The sequence below is a fragment of the Artemia sp. Qi Xiang Cuo genome, chromosome 7 (assembly GCF_049724085.1).
Source record: "Artemia sp. Qi Xiang Cuo chromosome 7, ASM4972408v1, whole genome shotgun sequence".
Taxonomy (NCBI): Eukaryota; Metazoa; Arthropoda; class Branchiopoda; order Anostraca; family Artemiidae; genus Artemia; species Artemia sp. Qi Xiang Cuo.
The window spans coordinates 22,136,435-22,161,160 of NC_142800.1; the positions used below are offsets into that span (position 1 = coordinate 22,136,435).

Here is a 24,726-nt window from a genome sequence, read left to right on the forward strand (position 1 = left end):
AGATTAGAATTATTTTATGTCTTCCATGGGATGAAGATTTTCCTTCGTTTATTTGTTTTCATGTTTTCTTATTCATAAGATGTAACATTCACTCCTTTTCATTGAAACAACACACTAGATATGATTCGTACACGTAGACTAATCTTACAATGAGTGAACCATAATCTGTCAAATTATAACAGAGAATTTACACGATCTGTAATTTTCAAAATTTTGGTTTCGATTTTGTAAATATAGACGTTTTAACAGAAAGGAGCCCTCCATCCCCAGTCAAGTATGATAAGATCTTGATAACAATTTAGTCTAAAAATGATTATGTCACTTCTTAAGTCATTAAGAAGGGGTTTATTACCTCGTCATATTGCCAAGGTCCATCAACAGTTCCTAGCCTGCAAACAACAAGCTTGACACCTTGGCCATCCGCAATGATACACCTCTCTCCTGTCATCAGTTGACCGTCAGTGTTCAGTCGCATCAGCTGAAATAAACACATTTAATGCATGGAAATTAAATGTTTACACTGAAAAACAAAGGAGAAACATGTTGGACAAGCGATCTGAAAGCAGTAAGGTCAGGAATGGAAGATTGACCTGGGTTGCAGCGTTAGATCCAAACTAGTATAGAATGAACTCTAGCCCATAGTAACCCAGAATTCAAAAATACGTTTAAACAAAAACTATCAAGTGAAGAAAAATCGCCATTTCATCCTGACTCAGCAATGGTAACACTTGTTTCGGTTAATATTAGTGGTAAAAGTTTATTGCGAAGATAAATTTATGATACTTTCGGAAAAAAGCCTGAAGCCCCTCAAAAATGGTGTAGGACTGAAATGAAAGCAGTACCGTCAGAACCACCACGTCTGAAAACCCTATATACGGCAATTAAACTATACAAACAAGAGGTTTCTCAAATCTAGGTTCTCAGGTCTCATTACGAAGAAGAACCATTTTAAGTACTATATGTTTCATGCGGTTTTTTCGAAACAAGTTACTGTTCAGATAAATCTCAATCAATATTCAGTTATCCTAAACATGAATAAAAATTATCATTTCCAAAATAGTCTTATATTTAAATATTTGTCACTACAAAGTTCACTTAAAAAACTGATTTGGCGACAGCAGTTAGTTTAAATAAGTAAAAAATTCATTCAAAAAAGTAAAAAATTCACTTGAATGGATAGGAAACGACCTTTCAATTCACCAAATACTGCACAAATTAAGATTCCGATTTTTCATCTCCCTCTAACCTTGATTTGGTAAGGGGCACCAAGCGATACAATTTTCCAATTCTGATGTCATTTCGGTGTCCACGGACTTGAATTAATAGGTTTGAAACTTATTACATTAAGTTAAAAACGGGATTGAAACGGCCTTATAATCCCGAAAATATTGCAATAAATTTAAATTGGAACTCCCTCTTTTCCTAAAAAGGGGTATTTCTGCACAGCCGATTTTGGATATGTTATGAAGCAAATTTTTCTTACCATTTTGGTGCCAGAAACATTTCTATTGTTTTAAATGTCGGGTCAAAACTGTGTTTTTACTGGGCTAAATCCAAAACGGAAAAAAAATTGTTCTATAATCAAAACTAAAAAAGAGAGAAAACTTTTGAGTATCCTGCTAAGATTTCCTTTTTTTTCGGCGAATCAATAAATGATTCTACAATTAATTTCTTGTACATTTGATAGGAATGTTTTTTGAAAGGAAGAAAGCATTTGTCAAATTTACTGCACGCCGCATTAGACAATCTAGATTCACTCATTTGCGCCAAGCCTTAAAATTCCTTCCTCTTTCCATTCATGACGCCCCTGGGTACTTTCACTACACAAAAAAAATTTCTTCGTCATTTAGAATGCACGCTTATTAATTTTGATGATAGTATTATAGCTAGTCTAAACGGTAATAAAAATAACCAGCTTTTCCAAAAGTGGGAATAAAATCAAATGCCTTATAAATTTAAACGGAGAATAAATGGAAGTTTCCATCACTGAAATTCTACAAAAAAATAAAAGTACAAACTCTATTACCCGGGTGATATGACTAAGCATTGAATCGAACTTTAAAAAAAAATACTTGAAAGCAAATAATGAAATTGAACTCTGAAAAGAAAACAATTTTACTTAGGCTACAAGTCATTGAATCTCACTTTTTTTTCCTAACACACTTAATAACATTGATTCATAATCATTCATTTTGCTAACACAAAAATTTTAACGGAGCGAAATTTCGGACGATTCAAGGGTTCTGGGTGCAAGAACAGCCTTGAAAGTTAATGCGAAGAAGACAAAGTTGCAGACCAGGGGCGGATCCAGGATTTTCTTAGGAGGGGGGGGGGCAAAAATAGGTTGATCCGATAAACTTGCGTTAGGAGCAAGTTTAATAAACGCAATCTTGCGTTAATTAAGCAAATTACACTACTTTAGACTACATTAGGGAGGGCGTGTGCCCCCCTCATCCCCTGGATCCGCCACTGGCTTAGACTACGAATAAATAAAGGGGAAAAGGTGTTGCAGTGTAACAAGAATATCAATAAAGCAGATGGCTCTACTTACTTGGGCAGTTACTATGCTTTTTTTAAGGCAAACTTTAAAAAAATGTAAAATATTAACCTTTGCTCTTAGAGTCACACTTTTAAGCTATTTTCAATTTAAATTAATTAGTGAAATAAATCTCTTGTTACTTATTCTTTCACAAATAATGTCCCCCAATGCATATAAAACATGTCCCCATGGTGAAGTGTTGCCCGTGGCGGATCCCGGGGGGGGGGGCGCCTCCCCCCAGGATAGCCTAAAGTAGAGTAATTTACTTAATTAACCCAAGTTTGCGTTAATTTAACTTGCTCCTAACCCAAGTTTATCAGATCCACCTATTTTACGCCCACCCCCCCCTAAAATTTTTTTAGGATCAACCTATTTTGCCCCCCCCCCTAAAAAATCCCGGATCTGCCCCTGAGTGTTGCAAGGCAGATCTCTGATTTGACCCATATTATGACGTCACTTTGCAAACTAGTGTCAAATATACTGTTATTTGGTCTTGAAAATGCAGCCCTTAATCTGACTAACTTAAGTCATGCAGCCTCTAAACAGAAAAAAATCAAGCCCTACAACCCCGTAAAGTTTCTGGTAAAGTAACCCGTAAGTTACGTCCCACCAGATACCAGAAGCCCTGGCAAAATTGAAAAAAAAAACGCAAAGGAAAGGAAGCTATACTTAGCCCATAAGGTGCTAGGAATAATCTACTAAGACCTATGTTAGCCCTCTCGCACACCAATGACTAATTCTCTTTCATTATTCCAATTAAATATGCGGGGATTACGCCAAACCAAGAGAACTTCAAAATATTTTAGTCAGGCATTCACATGATATTTTTCTACTTCAAGGGACATTTTAAAAACAGGAGAACACTGTCCTTGAGTTCAAAGGGTATAATATTGCCCGCTGAGACAGTCTACAACCAGAGGTGGGCTACTGTCTTTTGTGAAAAATGACCTAGTTTTTAGAATATATGATCCCAGTCCACAACCAGAAATGGAGGTAGGTATAATTGACATAAAACTACTTGAAAGTGATATGTGGATTAGCATTGCAAATTGTTATGCTCCAAAGACGAACAAATTCTCCCCGAAACAATTCAAACTGATTGTGAATCAAATGTATTATTTTCACAGGGTCACATGCATTCACAACAGTGTCAGATCCAGAGGGCGCGCGCCCCTCTAACGTAGTCTAAAGTAGTGTAATTTACTTAGTTAACGCAAGTTTGCGTTAATTAAACTTGCTCCTAACGCAAGTATATCGGATCAACCGGACCCCCCCCCTAAAAAAATCCTGGATCCACCCCTGATTCACAATCAGTTTGAATTGTTTCGGGGAGAATTTGTTCGTCTTTGGAGCATAACAATTTGCAATGCTAATCCACATATCACTTTCAAGTAGTTTTATGTCAATTATACCTACCTCCCTTTCTGGTTGTAGACGGCAAAGTTTTGAATCGCAAAACATAGCGCTATTTTTGTCGACGGCGTTCGAAAAACTTGAAACAATAGGAAAACGGTTTATATTTGAGTTGCCTAATAAATGAGCTTTGAATGGTTATAAATAAGTATTTTTGGAATATATTACTGTTGAACAACTTATTCTTAAACTAGTGATATGTTTTTACCCTTTTCAATAAGTTAACTAGTGTTGATAACTTCTTTGTGTGGTTACAAAAATGAAATACCTTTGGGGCCCCTTTAAGGGCTCAAGATGCAACTAGCCCCAGAAGCGATTTTTGAATTATGTAAGAACATAAAAAAGGCATCAAATGACGTTTTCACTTTCATCTTAGCTAAGTTATTGCGCCACCTAGATATTTACCGTTAGATTTCCTAACCCGATAAGTCTAGCCTCCAAAAGACTTCATTCTGCATTGAAATTCATATATTGACCCGTTTTGTAAAGAAAATGATTTACAACAGTGATAGAATTTGTTCAGAAAGATGACACATGATTTTGTAAAATATAATTCTATCTTGTTCCAATTACTAGGCAGCTGCAAGAATTTACACCCCACATCACATAAACCCCATATCCTTCGTGTATATGGGTTTAATTGTGAACGTAGTAAATGAGAAAGAAAGAGAAATAGAGTGAAGGATAGAGAGAAGAAAAGCGGGAGAGAGAGAAATGCATACCTGGTTATTTCCAAACCCATGGCAGTAGGAAATCCCCATCAATGCCGGAGGACCATGTCCCATAGTATCAAGACACTCTCCATTGGCGACATTTCTTAACTACAATAGAGACATATTTTAGACATATGGACGCTAGCATTCAAACTATATCAAATAGTTCTTTCTGAGAAAATAAAACTTGGAAGAAGAAAATTTTAACAATGCGTATTTCCGAAACACGAGCACTCCAGAACGTGTATAGACACTTGGTTTTGCTAGCAATTTTAAATCATTAATGCGTGAGGTATGGATAAAGTGTTTATTCATAGTCCTAGATTTTCGAAGTTTATTTACGACATCATTTAAAATACCATGTCGATATTAAAAACATCCAAAAGATTGAACATTATGAGTAATGGCATGTGTGACTAATCAGCCATGCTTTAACTAGCCATACTTCACTTATAAATGGTCCGAAATAATTAGCAAAACATGTCTTAATCAGACTATGTGTATATATATGAAGCAGAAATCTTGGGGGAGGGGGTAGAAAGAGACACAACCATGTTGATTCCAAAGGTATACTTTTTGCTTCGGTCCACCGCCGTTTTCGTGGAGTTTGAAGCTCTTTTTTCTGAATAACCCAAAAATTGCTTTCGTTATCACTTTTTTACTTTCAAGTTGAACATTGATAATAGTTTTATAGACCTTTCGAGAACTATGGCAGCCCTGTTTACGCATTAAAGTATCCCCCATGTGAACACATTATAAATCACACATTTCGCACCTTTGAAAAACTGTATGAGACTTCAATGCTATAAATTTGTGGTAGTTGTATTCTTGGTAGATTATTTTATTCTATATTTGTTCATTTTGGTTTAATGGAGTTCTTTGCTTTAAAAAAAACAACTTGTTTTGTTGAAAAAGTTTTTTTTTAACTGATATTTTGTTGTTTTATTTTGACATAGTCTTTTGCTCGGCTAACGACTGAGCCTATTCAAAACCTAAAGAACCATTTCTTCCATAAAAACGTTTAACTCCTCTAGGCACTAATTTAAACCCTTATTCCAGGCTTTTTGGTTTTTCTTCAACCCCCAAGACCTGGTTGTATGATATTTAGACCATTTTGAATAGAATAGCTCTCTCAAAATTTCTATTAGATGCATTTCGCGACAATACGACGTGTGTGTGTGTGGAGGGTGGGGGGAGGGGAGTCGCTACCCTCCGATCACTTTGACTCTAAAAGAGAGCACTAGAGCGTCTGCTTACCCATTCAATGAGCCCCCTCCGAAGTTTATATGACCATGCTTTCTATAAAAACCTTATAGAAATAAGGTTTTCTTAAGTTAATACAGAAAACCCTAAGTTATACAGGGCATAACTTACAACCGTCACCCTGAGGGCTGGGGGTTTTGTTATCCTCAAAGACATAACTTCCAGACTGATCTGATACGCTGATCAAAATGGCTATCTCAAAATTTTGATTGTAAGTGTTTGGGGAAATTATGTGCATAGGTGGGCTTTTTCCCTTTGATCACTTTCTACTAATAACAAAGACACCATTTTTCTCAATTGTCGATCAAATAAGCCCTTTTTGAAGCATCTACGACAGAACTTTCTATTGAAACCTCGTATGTCCCAAGGGCATAACTTAATAACCTTGTCATGAGGGCAATGGGGGGGAGGATTGTCATCCTCAAAGACATAATTTCCAGACCTTTCAACAACGTTGAATGAAATGGCCATATCAAAAAGTTGATCGAAATGTTTGGGGAAATGATGGGCGTGGGGAGATTCTCCCTCCGAATACTTTCGACTATTAAAAAGGGCAATAGCCCTTTAAATTTCCAATCGAATGAGCCCTTTTGAAATTTTTACAACAACACTTTCTATAAAAACATTATATGCCCCCAGGGCATAACTTACAACCTTAGCCCTGAGCGCTGTGGGGGGGGGGGTAGTCCCCCTCAAACACCTAATTTCCAGAACTTTCAACTACGTTCAACAAAATGACTATCTAAAAATTTGTATTGGATGTGTTTGAGAAAATGGTGGGCGTGAGAGGGGGGTTAGTTACCATCCAGTTACTTTCGACTATTAAAAAAGGCACTAGCCCTCTCAATTTGCAATTGAATGAGCCCCTTTTGAAGTTTCTACGGCAACACTATCTATACAAACCTTATATTCCCCCCGGGAATAACTTATATTCTTTGCCCTGGGGGCTCTGGGGGCTTTGTCATCCTCAAATATATAATTCCCTGAACTTTCAACTACGTTGAACAAATGGCTATCTCAAAGTTTTGATTGGTTGTGTTTGGGGAAATGGTGGGCGTGAGAGTGGGGTTAGTTGCCCTTCAATCCCTTTCGACTATTAAAAAGGGCACTAGCCCTTTCAATTTTCAATCGAATGAGCCCTTTTTGAACTTTCTACAACATTGATTTCTATAAAAAAAAACCTATATTCCCCCAGGGCAAATGCCCCCTTGAGGGCTGTGGGGGTTGTCATCCTCAGAGACATAATTTCCAGAACAAAATGGCTATCTAAAAATGTTTATTGGATGTGTTTGGGGAAAAGCTGGGCGTGAGAGGGGGGTTAGTTGCGCTCCAATCACTTTCGACTATTAAAAAGGGTACTTGCTCTTTGAATTTCCATTCAAATGAGCCGTTTTTCAAGTTTTTACGACAAGCCATTCAATAAAATTCTTTTATGCCCAAGGGCATAACTTACAACCCTTGCCCCGAAGACTGGGGGGGGAGTGTCCGGTTCAAAGATATAATTTCCAGAATTTTTAACTGCGTTGAACAAAATGGTTATCTCAAAATTTTTATTGGATGTGTTTGGGGAAATGGTGGGCGTGGAAGGGGTGCTAGTTGCCTTCCAATCACTTTCAACTATTAAAAACGGCACTAACCATTTCAATTTTCAATCGAATGAGCCGTTTTTTGAAGTTTCTACGACAACACTTTCTTTAAAAACCTTATATGCCCCAGGGCATAACTTTCAACCCTTGCCCTGAGGGCTGTGGTGGGTTGTCATTTTCAAAGACCTAATTTCCAGAACTTTCAACTACGTTGAACAAAATGCCTATCTCAAAATTTTGATTGGATGTGTTTGGGGAAAGGCCGAGCGTGAAAGGGGGGTTACGTGTACTCCAATCACTTTCGACTATTGAAATTAACACTATTCCTTTCCATTTCAAATCCAATGAGCCCTTTTGAAATTTCTGCGACAAAGCTTTCTATAAAAAAAACCTTATAAGTCCCTAGGGCATAACTTACAATCCTTGCCCTGAGGGCTGTGGAGGGAGTGTCCCCCTCAAAAACATAATTTCTATCTGGAAATCAACTACGTTTGAAAAAAATGGCCATCTCAAAATTTTGATTGGATGTGTTTGGGGAAAAGGCGGGCGGGAGAGGGGGGTTAGGTGCCCTCCAATCACTTTCGACTATTAAAAAGGGCACTAGCCCTTTGAATTTCCAATCGAATAAGCCCTTTTGAAATTTCTGCGACAAAGCTTTCTATAAAAAAAACCTTATAAGTCCCTAGGGCGTAACTTACAATCCTTGCCCTGAGGGCTGTGGAGGGAGTGTCCCCCTCAAAAACATAATTTCTATCTGGAAATCAACTACGTCGAACAAAATGGCTGTCTCAAAATTTGATTGGATGTGTTTGGGGAAATAATGGGCGTGGAAGAGGTGTTAGTTGCCTTCCAATTATTTCCGAGTATTAAAAAGGCCATTAGCCATTCCAATTTCCAATCGAATGAGCCCTTTTCTAAGTTTCTACGACAACTCATTCGATAGGAAGTGACATGTTCTAAAACCAAAAAAAAAGAAAAAAAATAACACATTGTGCCAACATCGTTCTTTACATAGGGAGCGCTGCTTATGATAGTATTCAACTAAATACATTGTTATTTAGGACTGCATTTTTAGTAAAATAAGTTTATTTTTCATTTGTATAGTTCAGGGGCACCATCCCACGAAATTATAGCCGGAGGGGGAATATCATTTCGACTTTTAAATAGATAGAAAAAAAGGCACGGATTTTTTTTACAGTGAAAATACCAAAGCAAGGTTTTTTTTAACTAATACGGTATTTTTTAAATTCAACGGGGGTAATTATCCCCCTCCCTCTATTACCGTCCGTGACTTATTTATAAAAGCCCCATGTCCTCAATCTATCAATGAAATAAGATTATATATTTATTCAGTTTAGAGGTAATAACTTTTTACGAAATTGATCTCTTACTGTTACGATGTATATCCAGCTTTGAGCTTGTTTTGATACAAATATACATTTCCATAATCATCACAACGCATGTATGCAAGATTGTAGCCTGGAGGTGAAATACATTAAGGAATGAGACACAGCTTCGATAATGAGTATTATACAGAGAAGCATTGTTGATCAATATATCTGAACTCTGATGCAACTAATGAATAATTGACATAAGTGTCATAATCTATGTGATCTTATAACTCAAATTACCTAAAACATCCATAGAATATAAACTGTTTATTTATTTGACCATCATATCTACCCCTGACGGGCTGAGAAAAAACAATTGAGCATTCTGATCGGTAGTATATAAATGAAAACAGAACCAATGCTATTTCTCTTACTCGTCTTACTAGACTACACTAGTCTTACTGCACCTTACAACGTGAATATAAACAATGGTTAAGTACTGTTTTATTTTTATCTTTTTGGTGTTACTTAAAGTACGCTCAGGCAACTCTTACTTTTAAAGTTTATTTTTCAGTCATATTTGGATATATCTATCAACAGATAATTGACCTTCATGTGGTTCAGATACTGCCATCTGGTGCAGGACACTGTCAATCAAGCCCAAAATTAATTAGTCGATAGTTAAAAAGTAGTGTTTCAAACTTCAAATGCTTTATATGGTACAAGTACAAGTAACTGGTTTATAGTTTCAAAGTAAGTTCTTAAATGTAAGTTCAAGTAAGGTCTTAAAAACCTGCATAACAAGGCTTTATTACTGATTTGGTTAGAAGTAAAAAAAATGGGAGGGGGGGGGGGCTTTAAAAATTTCTATACTGAAATCGGGATTCCTAGTAATTTTCACCAACCTTTCTTCTAGCCCCCTGGCGCTCGTGCCCGTGTCGCCCTAACTGGACTGACTGTTGCCGAATATTTCCGTGATCAAGAAGGAACTGACAAAAATATAAATGCTTTTACTTTTATAACTTTAATAAATCAAATAATATTAAGATTTTGATTACTAAATGTCAGTATATGTATATTAAACTGACAATGCACACTCATTTGTATTTTTTCCAATAAAGTGCAAATTATGTTCTGGCCTTGGGAAGGCATAGCGGTTTTGAGCCCAGCTTATGTTAATTTATGCTCGTTTTGAGTTTGACTCGGTTATTTATTGTAATTTCTGTTCGTTTTGAGTTTCATTTATTTATCGATGCTGATATGTGGTAGTTTCACGCTTGGTAGATTATTTGATTTTATTTTTGCTCATTTTTTATTTAATGGAGTTCTTTACTTTTCTTTGAAAAAATTATTTCGTGGAAAAGTTTTTTTTAATTAATTTCTGTTCGTTTTATATTGACATAGTCTTTTCAGTGAAAAAGAAAATAATACTTTAAATCTTTTTGTGTTTTTAAGAATTTATAGTTTGGCCTGCTATTTGTATGCTGGAGAAAAATTTTCAGCAATTTTTAACAACATACACCCTCTTAAAATCTGGACACAAATAATAGTGTTTAATTTGGTTTCATACCTCCTCTAGTTGACATGAAATGGAAAACTTGATACCCTTCGCAAAAAAAAAATCTGTTTACTTTCTTTGATAGCTTGGATACACTTACGCTATTTTGATTTGGTTAAATTTTAAGAGCAGAAGTAGCCCCAAAAGTTTGAACTTAATACCCTCAGTCGTTCTTGGGATACTGCTGAGATGTCTTATTGGAAATTAGAATTAACACAGTGCTTTTTTTTTTAATCTTATGGAAAAATTTTTTTTTTAAACATAATGTCAAATGGGAGGGGGGGCGTGGGAGGGGGATTAGTTTCCCTCCGATCACTTTCGACTATTAAAAAGGGCATCAGCCCTTTCTATATTCAATCGAATGAGCTCTTTTCGAAGTTCCTACAACTCCTTTGATACAAAGTGCCCTGGTCTAAACAACAACAACAACAAAGATATAATAATACATTATATCCACAACGATCTTTACTATAAAAATGTCAAGCCTTCCAATTACTTTCGACTATTAAAAAGGGCACTAGGCCTTTCGAATTCCAATCGAATGAGCCTTTTTCGAGTTTCTACGACAACACTTCCTATAAACACCTTATATGGCCCCAGACATAAATTACAACTCTTACCCTAAGGGCTGTGAGGGTGGTTTTCATCCTCTAAGACATAGTTTCCAGAACTTTCAACTATGTTACACAAAATGGCTATCTCAAAATTTTGATTGAATGTGTCTAGGAAAATGGTGGGCGTAAGAGGGGCGTTAATCTGTCTCCAATCACATTCAACTATTAAAAAAGGCACTGGCTCTTTCAATTTGCAATCAAATGAGCCCTTTTGAAGTTACTACGACAACACTTTCAATAAAAACCTTATGTGCCCCCAGGAGATAACTTACAACCCTCACCCTGAGGGCTGGGTGTGGGGGGGTTGTCATTCTCACAGACCGAATTGCTAGAACTGTCTACTACGTTGAGCACAATGGCTTTCGGAAAATTTTGATTGGATGTTTTTGGGGGAATGGTGGGCGTAAGAGGGGGGTTAGTTACCGTCCAATCACTTTCAGCTATTAAAAAGAACACTATCGCTCTCAGTTTCCAATTGAATGAGCCGCTTCTGAAGTTTTTACGACAAGTCTATCATTAAAAACCTTATATGCCCCCTGGGCATAACTTACAACCTTCGCCCTGGGAACTCTCGGGGTTTGTCATCCTTAAATACATAATTTCCAGAACTTTCAACTACGTTGAACAAAATGGCTAGCTCTAAACTTTGATTGAATGTGTTTGGGGAAATGATGGACGTGAGAGGGGGGTTAATTACTCTCCACTCACTTTCGACAATTTAAAAGGGCAATTTCCAATCAAATGAGCCCCTTTTGAAATTTCTACAACAACTTTCTATATAAACCTTATATGCCCCCAGGGCACAAATTACAACCATTGCACTGAAAGCTCTGATGGGTTTTTATCCTAAAAGACATAATTTCCAGAACTTTCGACTACGTTGAACGAAATGGATACCTCAAAATTTTGATTGGATGTGTTTGGGGAAATGGTAGGCGCGAGAGGGGAGTTAGTTGCCCATTTCAATAAAAACCTTATATGCCCCAAGGGCATAACTTACAACCCTTGCCCTGAGGGCTGTGGGGAAGTGTCCTCCTTAAAAACGTAATGTCTATCTGGAAATCCAAAACACTGAATAAAATGGCTATCTAAAAAATTTGATTGGATGTGTTTGGGGGGAAGGTTGGCGAGAGCGGGAGGCTAGTTGCCCTCAAATCACTTTCAACTATTAGAAAGTGCTCTAGACCTTTGAGTTTCGAATTCAATGAGCTTCTTTTTTCAAGTTTCTACGACTAAGATTTCAATAACAACGTATATGCCCACAGGGCATGACTTACAACTCGGGCCCTGAAGACTGTGGGGGAGCATCCTGCTCAAAGGTATAATTTCCTGAGCTTTAGACTACGTGGAACAAAACGACTACTTAAAAATTTTGGTTGAATGTGTTTGGGGAAATGGTGTGAATCGAAGTAGTGTCATTTGTCTTCCAATTACTTTGAACTATGAAAAAGGGCACAAGCCATTTCAATTTCTAATCAAATGAGCCCTTTTTGAAGTTTCTACGACAACGCGCTCTATAAAAACTTTATATGCCCCCAGGGCATAACTTAAAACCCTTGTCCTGAGGGCTGTGAGGAGATTGTCATTCTAAAAGACCTAATTTCCAGAACTTAAAACTACGTTGAACAAAATGGCTATCTCAAAATTTTGATTGGATGTGTTTCGGGGAATGATGGGCGTGGGGGGGGGGGGTAGTTGCCCTCCAATCACTTTCGACTATTAAAAAGGGCACTAGCCCTTTAAATTTCAAATCCACTGAGCCCGTTTTGAAGTTTTTACGAAAACGCGTTCTATAAAAACCTTATATGCCCCCAGGGCATAACTTAAAACCCTGGCCCTGAGGGTTGTGGGGGAGTCTCTTCCTCAAAAAAATATTTTCTATCTGGAAATCAACTACGCTGAACAAAATGGCTGAACAAAAATTTTGATTGGATGTGTTTGGGGGAATGATGGGCGTGGGGGGGTGGGGGGTGGGGGGCTAGTTGCCCTTCAATCACTTTCGACTATCAAAAAGGGCACTAGCCACTCTCATTTCCAATCGAATGAGCCCTTTTCGAAGTTTTTACGACAACTCCTTCGATACGAAGTGCTCGGGTATGGAGAAACTCAAAACTCATTGTGCCCACATCGTTCTTTACTTAGGCAGCGCTAGCGCGCTGCCTATGATTCAAAAAAATACAAAGTGGAAAGACTCAAGTGAAGTTTAATAAGGTCAATTTAATATAAAGCCAGTTCGGCGTCAGCAATGTCTGCTACCTTGGACATATCCTTGGAGCTGAAGGTATGGAGCCCGATCCAGAAAAAAAACAAAAGGTATAAATCACACGCCCAGTCCTCAACCCCCAGAAGAGCTTCTTGCCCTCTTAAGACTGCCAAATTACCTGGGAAAATTCATACCTAACCTGTTTACTCCAGCAAGAAACTTCGTGAACTTACCCTGCCAGGCAAGATATATATATATTCAGCATGGGCCTAGACAAAGCTCTCTCTGATCTTAAATCTTCCATCATCTCAAATACATAATTCCTCCAAAAACAATTACTGAATTGAAAGTTGAAGCATCGGACCATGGCTTGCTCATCCTTGCAGCGGTGGGGAAGTTGTTGTCTATGCATGTCGAGCACTAATTAAAACTGAACAAAAATACTCGCCACTTGAAAAGGAGCTATATGCGAATATCTAGGGCTGCAAATATTTGCACCATTACTTATATGAAAGACAGGTAAACGTCATGACTTATCATCGACCACTTGAGACCATCGAGACGAATGCTGCCAATCCAATGGGCAAGGCCCGGCCCCCTCGAGTTTAGAGATTCATGTTGCAGCTTCAGCCCTATGATTTCTACCTGCAATTTCGTCTCAGATCATAAAATCCATGTTGCTGATACCCTCTCCAGGTTGCACCTACCAGACACACACATTAAACCAAAAAAGGAAATTGGTAGCCATCAAAACACAAGATTGGTAGCTATCAAGCTTGTAACCAATAAAGACCCCTAACTGCACACTGTTCTCAAGGCTTTAGAATCTGGTTGGCCAGCTGCAGGAAAATTGCCAGTCAATCATAATGAAGTGTTAAAGCATCCAACACGAACTTTCTAGTAAAAATGACATCATCTTTCAAGTGAACAGAATTGTGATACCCCAAGCTCTAAGACCTGAGATCCTTAAATAAATACATCCAGCCCACCTTGGGTTGACAAAACAAAGCAATGGGCCAGCATCGTAGTATACAGGCAAGGTCTAAATGTTGACACCAAAGAGCGTGTGTTGAAAACGCAGAACTTTTGCAGATTATCCGTTCAAATCAAATGACTTTTTAGTCGGGAGCCGCCCCCCCCCCCTTCCATGGAAAATTCTTCCACACACAAAATTTATCAGCCACAGATAGAGTACACAAATGGAACCTCAAAATGTCGATCAAATGTCCAGAGGGATAACAAAAGGGCCAGATATCAAAAACAGTTTAAGACAGGGACTGGTTGGTCTCCCGTCACTTTCGACTTAAAAAAGGACTACAACTCTCAATTTCCGATCGATTGAGCATCCTCCGAAGTTTCTACGAACACGAGAGGGAGGTTGGAGACGAGGAAGGAGTAAGACCCTCCATAACGGAATAAATTTTGACGTTTAATATTATGACGAAGTCGTCCAAAAATGATGACAAAAATGTCCAAAAATGGAATATACGGGCATTACGCCTTTAAAAGGCCTTTTTTTTTCCAGCACAGTTCCTTATGCGTCCCCAGTTATGATCAACACTACCGTATACGGCTAATTATGTACTACAGTAAAGAAAAAAGAGACATGTGAGTGCTTTAAGTGATTTTCCTTGTTGTTCAAGATACGGAACTGTAATTCTTCTATATGTAAATTCTCCGTGTGGAGTTTTCGACCACGGTAATTTCATTGGTTCAGTTTTCATTTTAATCCGAGACTATTTTCAAGGGATTCCATGCTCTTGATCCAAATTTCCAAAATTTGATTTTGCAATCAACTTTTACTGTTAAGATTTGTAGAAATAACAGTTACCATTGCTGACTCAGCTTCATACGGTGATTCTTCCTCACCTGAAAGTTTTTTGTCAAAACGCTTGAAACTTCCGGTTACTCTGGTCATGGTTTGCTCTGTCCTCGGTTGACTTTTAACTGCAACCATAATTGCCATTATGGTTCCTTAATACCGTTATTCGTAAATTAAGACACGCCACTACACAGATTAAGACGAGGGTTTAGTCGAGAACAATTTCACGTCATTCAAAGGTTTCACATCAAAAGGACTCCTGTGTGTCCTTGGATCGACGAAAACTTTATGGGGCTGGAGAACAGAAAATAGAGCAAAACTAGCTCCTAATACATAAACAGCTGCACGGGCAAGAACACTAAGCGGCATAGTTTAAACTTGATAATTTAAAAGACAAATAAAGTCTAATTGGTATTTTGTACAGACAAGCAGTATGAAACAGTGCCAATAATATAAAGTTACCATTATTATTATTTTGTCTTGAAATCAACTTAACTGAATTTAATAAACATAAAAATAATTTTGCTATTTAAAAGAATTCTGAATGCCAGTAGAGTACGAGCATTATTAATTTGAGGAACTATTGACTACGCGGTTAGAAAGTCGTCAAAAAAGAAGTTATAATGCTGGGGAAAACGACAGCCTTCAGAACGTCAGAACGTTGATTTAGGTGGAGGTTTACTATTTAAATATAAAGCATATTAAAAGAGAAAATAACAGAAAAGAATTTAAATATAAAAGAATTTAAAGAAAGTACAAACAACGGTCGAAATCAAAGAAAATAATAATAAAAAAATGGAAGTGAGAATAAAATAGAAAAGGGATAAAAAAGGCTAAAATAAACAGTGAAGAGAGAATAAAAATGTATTTGGAAATTAAAACAATTGTTTTGATTTTAAGTGAGCATGTTTGAGCCAGGGTCTTGAAATTTTAAGATCAGGCAAAACACGTTTGAATCATCAAATCATCTAACCTACTTTAATCATCTAACTCTAAGATTTCTAATACTAAGACAAAATTTAATACTAAATATAAAATAAAAAAACTTAGTATGTTTATTAAATTTGATCTAAATTATTATTTTTTTTCATTTATTAACAGCATAAACGGTTTTCCCTCAGTATTCCCTTCCGTAGCGTAGTCCTTATTACATCCCCCTTGGTGTCCCCACATAAGCAAACTGGAAATATAAAAAAATACGTACCTCTCCCCAGTGACTATTAGGAGGCAAATAAGGATATTTGTCAAGAACGTCGTAAGCAATATTTTCTATGAACCATTTGAATGACTTACAGTGTAAGCGTCTTTTTAGTTCAATTTGTTCCGTTAAGTTCCCTGAAACGAAAAATACTTCAAGCTCATGGTTTAATATCACTTTCATACCTCCTGATGTAACCACATCAATCCAGGACCTAAATGTGCAAACTGTGATAAGGACCACGTCAGCTTCAGTTTCAAATACCCTGTTTTGCAAAAAGTAATGAAGACCCAGAAATGACGAGTCTAACTTCTCTCGCCCAGTTATCTATTATTTCGTTAAATATTAATGACACAAAAGAGAAGGATACAATAAGTGACGATTTGCTAAGTGAATATGGCGTCATTTGTATTCAGGAGCATCACTTGAATTGAATTTGTTGAAAAAAGACAAATCAAGAAATATATAGTTGAATACCGAAATCAACGGTAAATTACACATAGAAATAGCAAATATTCCAATTAAAATTTTCCTTGAAAAAGATCAATCTGAATTTTCAAAACGAGCAGAAATTAACATAAGTAGGGCTCAAAACCCCTATGCCTTCCCAAGGCCAGAACATAATTTGCACTTTACTGAAAAGAATATAAATGTTTTTACTTTTATAACTTTAATAACTCAAATAATATTAACATTTTGATTAACAAATATCAGCATTTGTATATTAAACTGACAATGAACATTCCATTTGTATTTTTTTCAGTAAAGTGCAAATTATGCTCTGGCCATAGGAAGGCATTGGGGTTTTGAGCTCTACTCACGTTAATCTCTGCTCGTTTTGAGTTTGACTCGGTTATTTATTGTAATTTCTGTTCGTTTTGGCTTTCATTTATTTATCGATACTGATTTGAGGTAGTTTCACGCTTGGTAGATTATTTGATTTTATTTTTGCTCATTTTTGGTTTAATGGAGTTCTTTACTTTTCTTTGAAAAACTCATTTTGTGGAAAAGGTTGTTTTAATTAATTTCTGTTCTTTTTATATTGACATAGTCTTTTCAGGGAAAAAGAAATTAATACTTAAAATCTTATCATTTTTTTAAAGACTTTATAGTTTTGCCCGATATTTGTATGCTGGAGAAAATTGTTCAGCTATTTTTGACAACATACACTCTTTTAAAAATCTGGACACAAATAGTAGTGTTTAATATAGTTTCATACCTTCTCTAGTTGACCTGAAATAGTAAACTTGAAACCATTCGTTAAAAAATCTGTTTACTTTCTTTGATAGCTTGCATTAATGCATACACTTACGCTATTTTGATGTGGTTAGATTGTAAGAGCAGAAGTAGCCCCGAAAGTTTGAATATAATACCCTCAGTCGTTCTTGAGAAACTGCTGAAACGCCTTATTGAGAATTAGCATTAACATAGCGCATTTTGATTTAATCTTAACTCACAACCTTTGCCCTGGGGACTCTGGGGGGTTTGTCAGGCTTAAATACATAATTTCCAGAACTTTCAACTACGTTGAACAAAATGGCTATCTCTAAACTTTGATTGAATGTGCTTGGGGAAATGGTGGGCGTAAAAGGGGGGGTCAATTACTCTCCACTCACTTTCGACCATTAAAAAGGGCCATTTCAATTTCCAAACAAATGAGCCCTTTTTCAAATTTTTACAACAACTTTCTATATAAACGTTATATGCCCCCAGGGCATAACTTACAGCCCTTACACTGAGGTCTTTGAGGGGTTTATCATCCTAAAAGACCTAATTTCCAGAACTTCCGACTACATTGAACAAAATGGCTATCTAAAAATTTTGATTGGATGTGTTTTGGGAAATGGTGGGCGCGAGAGGGGGATTAGTTGCCTTTCAATCACTCTCGACTATTAAAAGGGTATATATGAAATAGCCCTTTCAATTTTCAATTGAATGAGCCCTTTTGATGTTTTTACAACATCGCTTTCTATAAAAACCTTACATGCTCCAAGGGCATCACTTACAACCCTCGCCCTGAGGGCTGTGAGGGGATGGGTTGTCATCCTTAAAAACCTAATTTCCAAAACTTTCAACTACGTTTAATAAAATGGCTATCTAAAAATTTTGATTGGATGTGTTTGGGGAAAAGGTGGGCGTGAGAGGGGGATAGTTGCCCTCAAATCACTTTCAACTAATAAAAAGGGCACTAGCCCTTTGAATTTCAAATCGAATGAGCCCTTTTTCAAGTTTCTACGACAAAGATTTCAATAAAGACCTTATATGCCCACAGGCCATAACTTATAACCGTTGCCCTGAAGACTGTGGGTGGAGTGCGTCCTGAAGACATGCTCCAATGTATAATTTCCTGAACTTTAAACTGCAAGGAACAAAATAGCTATCTCAAATTTTGATTGGATATGTTTGGGAAATGGGGGGCGTAGAAAGTGTTAGACTATTAAAAAGGGCACTAGAACTTTGAATTTCTAATCGAATGATCCCTTTTTCAAGTTTCTACGACAAAGATTTCAATAAAAACTTGTATACCCCCTGGGCATAACTTATAATCCTTGCCCTCAAGACTGTGGGGGAGGGGGGAGTGTCAAGCTCAAAGGTATAATTTCCTGAATTTTAAACTGCTTGGAGCAAGATGGCTATCTCAAAATTTTGATTGGATATGTTTGAGGAAATGGTGGGCGTGGACGGGGTGTTAGTTACCTTCCAATCACTTTCGACTATTAAAAAGGGCTCTTGACATTCTAATTTCAAATCAAATGATCCCTTTTCGAAGTTTCTACGACGACGCATTATATAAAAACTTTATATGCACCCAGGGCATAACTTACAACCCTTGCCCTGAGGGCTGTACGGGGTTTGTCATCCTCAAAAACCTAATTTACAGAACTTAAAACAAAGTTGAATAAAATGGCTATCTAAAAATTTTTATTGGATGTGTTTTGGGAAAAGGTGGGCCTGAGTCGGGGGTTAGTTGCCCTCCAATCACTTTCGACTATTAAAAAGGGCTCTAGCCCTTTCAATTTCCAATCGAATGAGCCTTTTTTCAAGTTTCTACGACAACACTTTCTATAAAAACCTTATATTCTCCCAGGGTATAACTTACAACCCTTGCCCTGAAGGCTGTGCGGGAGTGTACTCCGAAAACAAATTTCTATTCTATTTCTATCTGGGAATCAACTACGCTGAACAAAATGGCTATCTCAAAATTTTAATTGGAAGTATTTCGGGAAATGGTGGGTGTGACTATTAAAAAGGACACGAGCCACTCCAATTTCCAGTTGGATGAGCCCTTTTCGAAGTTTCTACGACAACTTCTTCGATACGAAGTGCCCTGCTCTAAAGGAAAAAATATTAAATAATACATATTGTCAACATTATTCTTACCCACAGGACAAAACTTAACACCCTTGCCCCGAAGGTTGTGGGGGAGTGTCCTCCTCAAAAACATATTTTCTAACTGGAAATCAACTACGCTGCGCAAAATGGCTATCTCAAAATTTTGATTGGATGTGTTTGGGAAAATGATGGGCGTGGGGGGGGGGGCTAGTTGCCCTCCAATCACTTTCGACTATTAAAAAGAGCACTAGCCACTCCAATTTCCAATCGAATGAGCTCTTTTCGAATTTTCTACGACAACTCCTTCAATACGAAGTGCCCGGGTATGGAGAAAAAAAAAATACATTGTGCCAACATCGCTCTTTACTTAGGCAGTGCTATTGCGCTGCCTATGATGGAACTATAACCCTGTCAGTTCAGGGAATGGTTCTTGTGAATGTTTATATGCCCACTGAATATCAGACGGCTGTTTCTTTAACCTGATTCTCGAAAGTTTGTGACGATCTCTCAAAGCTCCTTCGGACTACGTGCTCAACAAACAAGCCCTGGATTATTTGGGGTGATTTGAACTGTAATCCACGCCTCCCTGGAGCACATAGTGGCATTTTTCTAGACTGCCTGTCTCCAGCTTATATCATCTGTAACAAAAGCGAAGACTTTACGTATACTCACAATACTGGTGCTACATCTGATTTAGAGTGGCCGGCGTTTACTCCCCCCCCCCCCCCGTGGAAAATAAGGCTTTCCAAATTTGAGAATTGTATGAGTTTTTTTTTATTTCCGTAGGGGGAAGGAATTTTGGTACTTGTGTATTACGCGCCATTCACTCAAGATTACGCTGAGCAAAATTCGAGAAAACACCAGTTTTTTCGTTAGTTTTGTTTTTTTGTTTTTTTAGAAATAAATTTGGCTATTGTTTTGCATATTAGGGGGGGGGGGGTAAAATATAGCGGGTCTGTATGCAAAATGCGTTGGGTAAATTATTCTGTTGGCTATAGATTTGCATATTGGCGGGGGGGGGGGGTAAAGTATAGCGTGTCTGTATGCAAAATGTGTTTGGTACAATTATTCTGCATATTAGATAGATAGATAGAGAACTGTATTTTGAAGCCAAATATACGGCCATGAACATAGTAAAATAATATAAATGAAAGGCATATATAACAAAATTTGATCAGCGATCATCATAAAACACTTAAATGAAACACTATATTAACCGAATAATAGTACTTAATACTTGGAAAACGGTCATTGAAAAAAAAAACACTCACCACTCGGAAAAAATACTTAAATGAAACATTAAATTTACTTTATACTAGGATTTTGTTTATTTATTTTTTTTTCAGTTGAAAAAATTTCCAGATACCTCGCTATTCTTCTGTAATTGTTTAGTGGCCATATACCTAGAAAGCATTTTTTTCTGACTTCAAACAATCCAAATACTTTACTCCCCCCCCTCCCCTATAAGCAAATATATAGCCCAAATTATATATTTCCCATCTATTCTGTCACTTGTATTTGTCTTGCTTCATGCTAAGCTGAAAGAAACTAACGAAGAAATCGGTTTGTTCTTGAGTATTACACAGTGTAAACTTGAGTGAGTGGGGCATAATACACAAGTAAAAAATAAAACTTGAATTAAATTCTCAAATTTGTAAAGCTTTATTTTCCACGGGGGGTATTTACCGGGGGGGGGTATTTTCTACGGGAGGTATATTACGGGGGGTGGGGTGGGGGGTATTTTCCGAGTGGTATTTTTCAGGGGGGGGGGCAAACGCCTAGAACCCTGATTTAGATCATATTGTGTGCTCGCAAGATGCAAATATAGTCGCCCCTATCATAGTCCTTAAGTCCGAGACCTACAGTGATCACCAACCAATTGCGTTTAAGTTGGCCCCTCCGCTTGATATACCAAAGAGCAAATCGAAGCGGTACAACAAAAGGGACTACTCAAAGTGTGACAACGCTCTATTTTCGCTACCTGTGATTACTTTATAGTATCTTTTTAAAGTGCCATACCATCTCCTAGAAGTCGGGGTGAGCCACTCGACATCAAAGCTTGATCTTAATTTGTATTACGAGCAAGTTCTACATTCTCTACGTAGATCTGAAGCTTCTACAGTGCCATTGAAAAGGGTCTGAGTTGGTTCAAAGAAACCAGGTTGGTCTCTCTCTCCCCAGATCTTGTGAAGACTAAGTAGAACGACAAGTTTTGGCTGCGCATCCGGATTGCCTGTGGAAGACCACATCGTAGTACCACTTATAACCTAAAGTTCATGACAAAGCGTAGCTATAAAATAGAACTCCGTAAGTTTCAATTGAAAGGAATTTTGCAGTTATCTGGTTGGCATAAATCATGGCACCAAGGTCATAAAGCTGAAGAGAGTTCGTATGGCCAACCACCTTCAAATCTCTCACTTAGTGCATGGGAAGAATATTATAAGGACACTTTCTCTGATAAGAATCCTTCAATCAGTACAAATTTTTCTGCTTGTGTTCATTCACTATTGCCCGCTCGATTCACTACTCACCCTATCAGATATCCCTGCTTTTACAATTACAAGGATCCAACAAGCTTTACTGAAGTTGAAACCCTCGTCTTCACCCGACAGTAAGGGTCTCTGCTCCAAAAACCTTGTTAGAGCATCGAATGAACTTCATTCTCACCTCCAGTTGATTCTTCAAATGATTTTATGGAATCGAATCGTGCCAAATAGTTTTCAAGTTGGCCATATAACGTCTGTGCTAAAGAGAGGTAAATCTGTAGTTTTGTGCAAATCATATAGGACAATCATAGTTGCTTCTAATGTGAGAAAAGTGTTTGAGTAGTATTACCTCTGTTGAAGATTGCAGTGCAAATCAAATCGGTTTCTCAAAGGGTTTTGGTTCTCAACATGCCCATCGAATTCTGTCTAAGATCCTTGTTGACGTGCAATCCAAGAATGACTCAGTGTTCCTTTGTACAGTTGATATTTCGAAGGCTTTCGATTCTGTGAATCTTCATCAAGCAACTGCTTCTTTGATTAAAGCGGGAATTAATAAAAGTGTATTTTCGACACTACTTTATTGGTATTGTAATTCTCCGAGGGCTCCGATTCAAATAAAAAGTTGGGTCCGCCAAGAAAGCGTGCTTTCGCCCAGCATATTTAAGTCTGCTATTGCTGATTTTCTTGATGACCTTTTGCCCACTTCGTTTCTTAGCTTAACGGTGTGGAGATAACTTATCTCGCGTATGCTGACGGTGTATTGCTGATTATATGAACGCGCCAAGCTCTTCAATCGAATTTTGATAGGTTCGTGTATGGCTTTTCTAGTATTGATCTACGAATTAAGAGTTCGAAGTGTGAACTTTTAAGGTTTAACTGTAGTTATCCAGTTTCTCTTTCAATCGGTACTTCCGGTATTTCTTGCGTTGATTCATTTGTGTATATAGGAGCACGGTTCGCTTGTACGCTACGTCAGACAAGAGAGGCAATACGTTGTCAAATAGTGGAAAGTTTTGGTTCTAGTTGTGGTTCAATCGTACCAAATCGGGATAGATTTTGCCAAAAAGATTTTGTCTAGAGATATGTCGCGTCTTAGAAAAAATTACTTTAAGTTTTGTAAATATTTCCCATATCTTCCTTCTATGCACAGTAATTCAAAAATAATTCAGAACTTCCATGTCTCGGATCCTTTCCATCATATAGAAAGTATTGAGCTCCATGCTAAGCGTAAATCAACATCAGCAAAGCCGCGCCTCGTGCCCCTTTTTTGCGAGTAGTCTTTTAAGTGATTTCTATTGTCTAATTTTGTTTCTTATTTCTTATGTAATCCACTTCTTACTTTGTGTTTTTATAGTGGGTTTGTAAATTAAAAAATCGCAATAATCCTGGGGGAGAATCCTGAACTTCTTTTCTATTTTTTTAGAGCGTTTCCTCTCTTCTTAAATGTCCTCTCGACTTTTGACATGTAAAAATTCAATATTTCGGAAGATGTGGCAAAGGCTGTTTGAAAGTGTTACACGTAATCAAATACAAAAACCAGGTTGAAAATGCTATATGGCTGAGCAGACATAATAGATATATAGGTATATTATACCTATAATAATAGGTATATTATAACTGTACTATCTTGGTGTCAAGTATTTGTTAAGGCCCGAATAGAAGATCCAAGCAAAACTCAGCCTATTTAAGGATACAGCTTTTAGTCGATTCGAATCCAGCCTACAAGATAGTTTAAACCCGTGATTGCCATGAAAAAATTCAGACGGAATGTACAAGGAGATATTCATTTGGTACCCATCCCCTTCTGCTCAAAAAAAAAAAAAAAAATTCAAGAAAACGATCCTGGCTGTATGTCTGGATTACAAACAGCAGCCTGGATTGTGAGAATTTATATTTTATTATCAATCCTGATGCATTGCATTCAGGTGATTTTAGGACTGAAATGCAAAGCCGTAATCAAGGCATACGTAACTCTTTATCAAGGCATATAAGATGAAATGTTGAAAAAAAATTTATTCAACTTATAAATGGATCTCAGCACTTGGATGGACTCCTTCTAAATCATAAATACCTAGAAAAATTAGGTTTTTGTCTATCCGTCTTTAAAATGGCTCTTTGCGTTAAACACCCGAGTACATCAAAATAAACATTTTTTTCAAAGTTTATAGGGCAGTACCACATTTTCATCAGTGTTGCCATGTTGAACTATGAAAATATATAAGGAAAATCAATTAATTAAACTTGACACAGCTTTTCATCCGTAAGAACCCAAATACAAGCAATCTACTGATCCCAAATAAACAACTATGTCTCCCAAGGTGCAATATGTTTTAGCTTAATGTAATACTACTACTACTAACAACTCACGGCAACACCAAGCCGCCTGAGGCCAACACAGCTACGCACGCTCCTCCTCCATTCCAATCTATTTAAAGCCTCCCTTTTTACACCCTCCCAGGTATTTCCCATTTCCTTAAAATCTTTCTTTATGACATGCTCCCACCCCAGACGAGGACGATCTGCTTTCCGTTTAACCTTAGACAGTTGGCCGAAAAGGACGATCTTCGGCAATTTGTCCTCCTTCATCCGCACAACGTGCTCTAGCCACCTCAACCTTTCTTTCATTATAGCCCTAGAAAGCGGGATTGAACCAGATTTTTCGTACAG

General features: G+C 37.3%; 2 protein-coding genes across 2 annotated transcripts in view; both read right to left on the minus strand.

Moving 5' to 3' along the window:
• Positions 1 to 24,726, minus strand: part of LOC148950047 (uncharacterized) — a 505,353-nt gene that overhangs the window by 420,323 nt on the left and 60,304 nt on the right. The gene's annotated exons all lie outside the window — the stretch shown is intronic.
• LOC148950051 (N-acetylgalactosaminyltransferase 7-like) overlaps positions 1 to 24,726 on the minus strand; it is a 91,860-nt gene that overhangs the window by 5,290 nt on the left and 61,844 nt on the right. Inside the window, exons 8-10 of the mRNA XM_089092087.1 lie at positions 16,247 to 16,377; positions 4,675 to 4,773; positions 353 to 478 (exon numbers count right to left, since the gene is read on the minus strand). Coding sequence (XP_088948213.1) covers positions 353 to 478; positions 4,675 to 4,773; positions 16,247 to 16,377 — 356 coding nt within the window. The remainder of the gene's footprint in view (positions 1 to 352; positions 479 to 4,674; positions 4,774 to 16,246; positions 16,378 to 24,726) is intronic.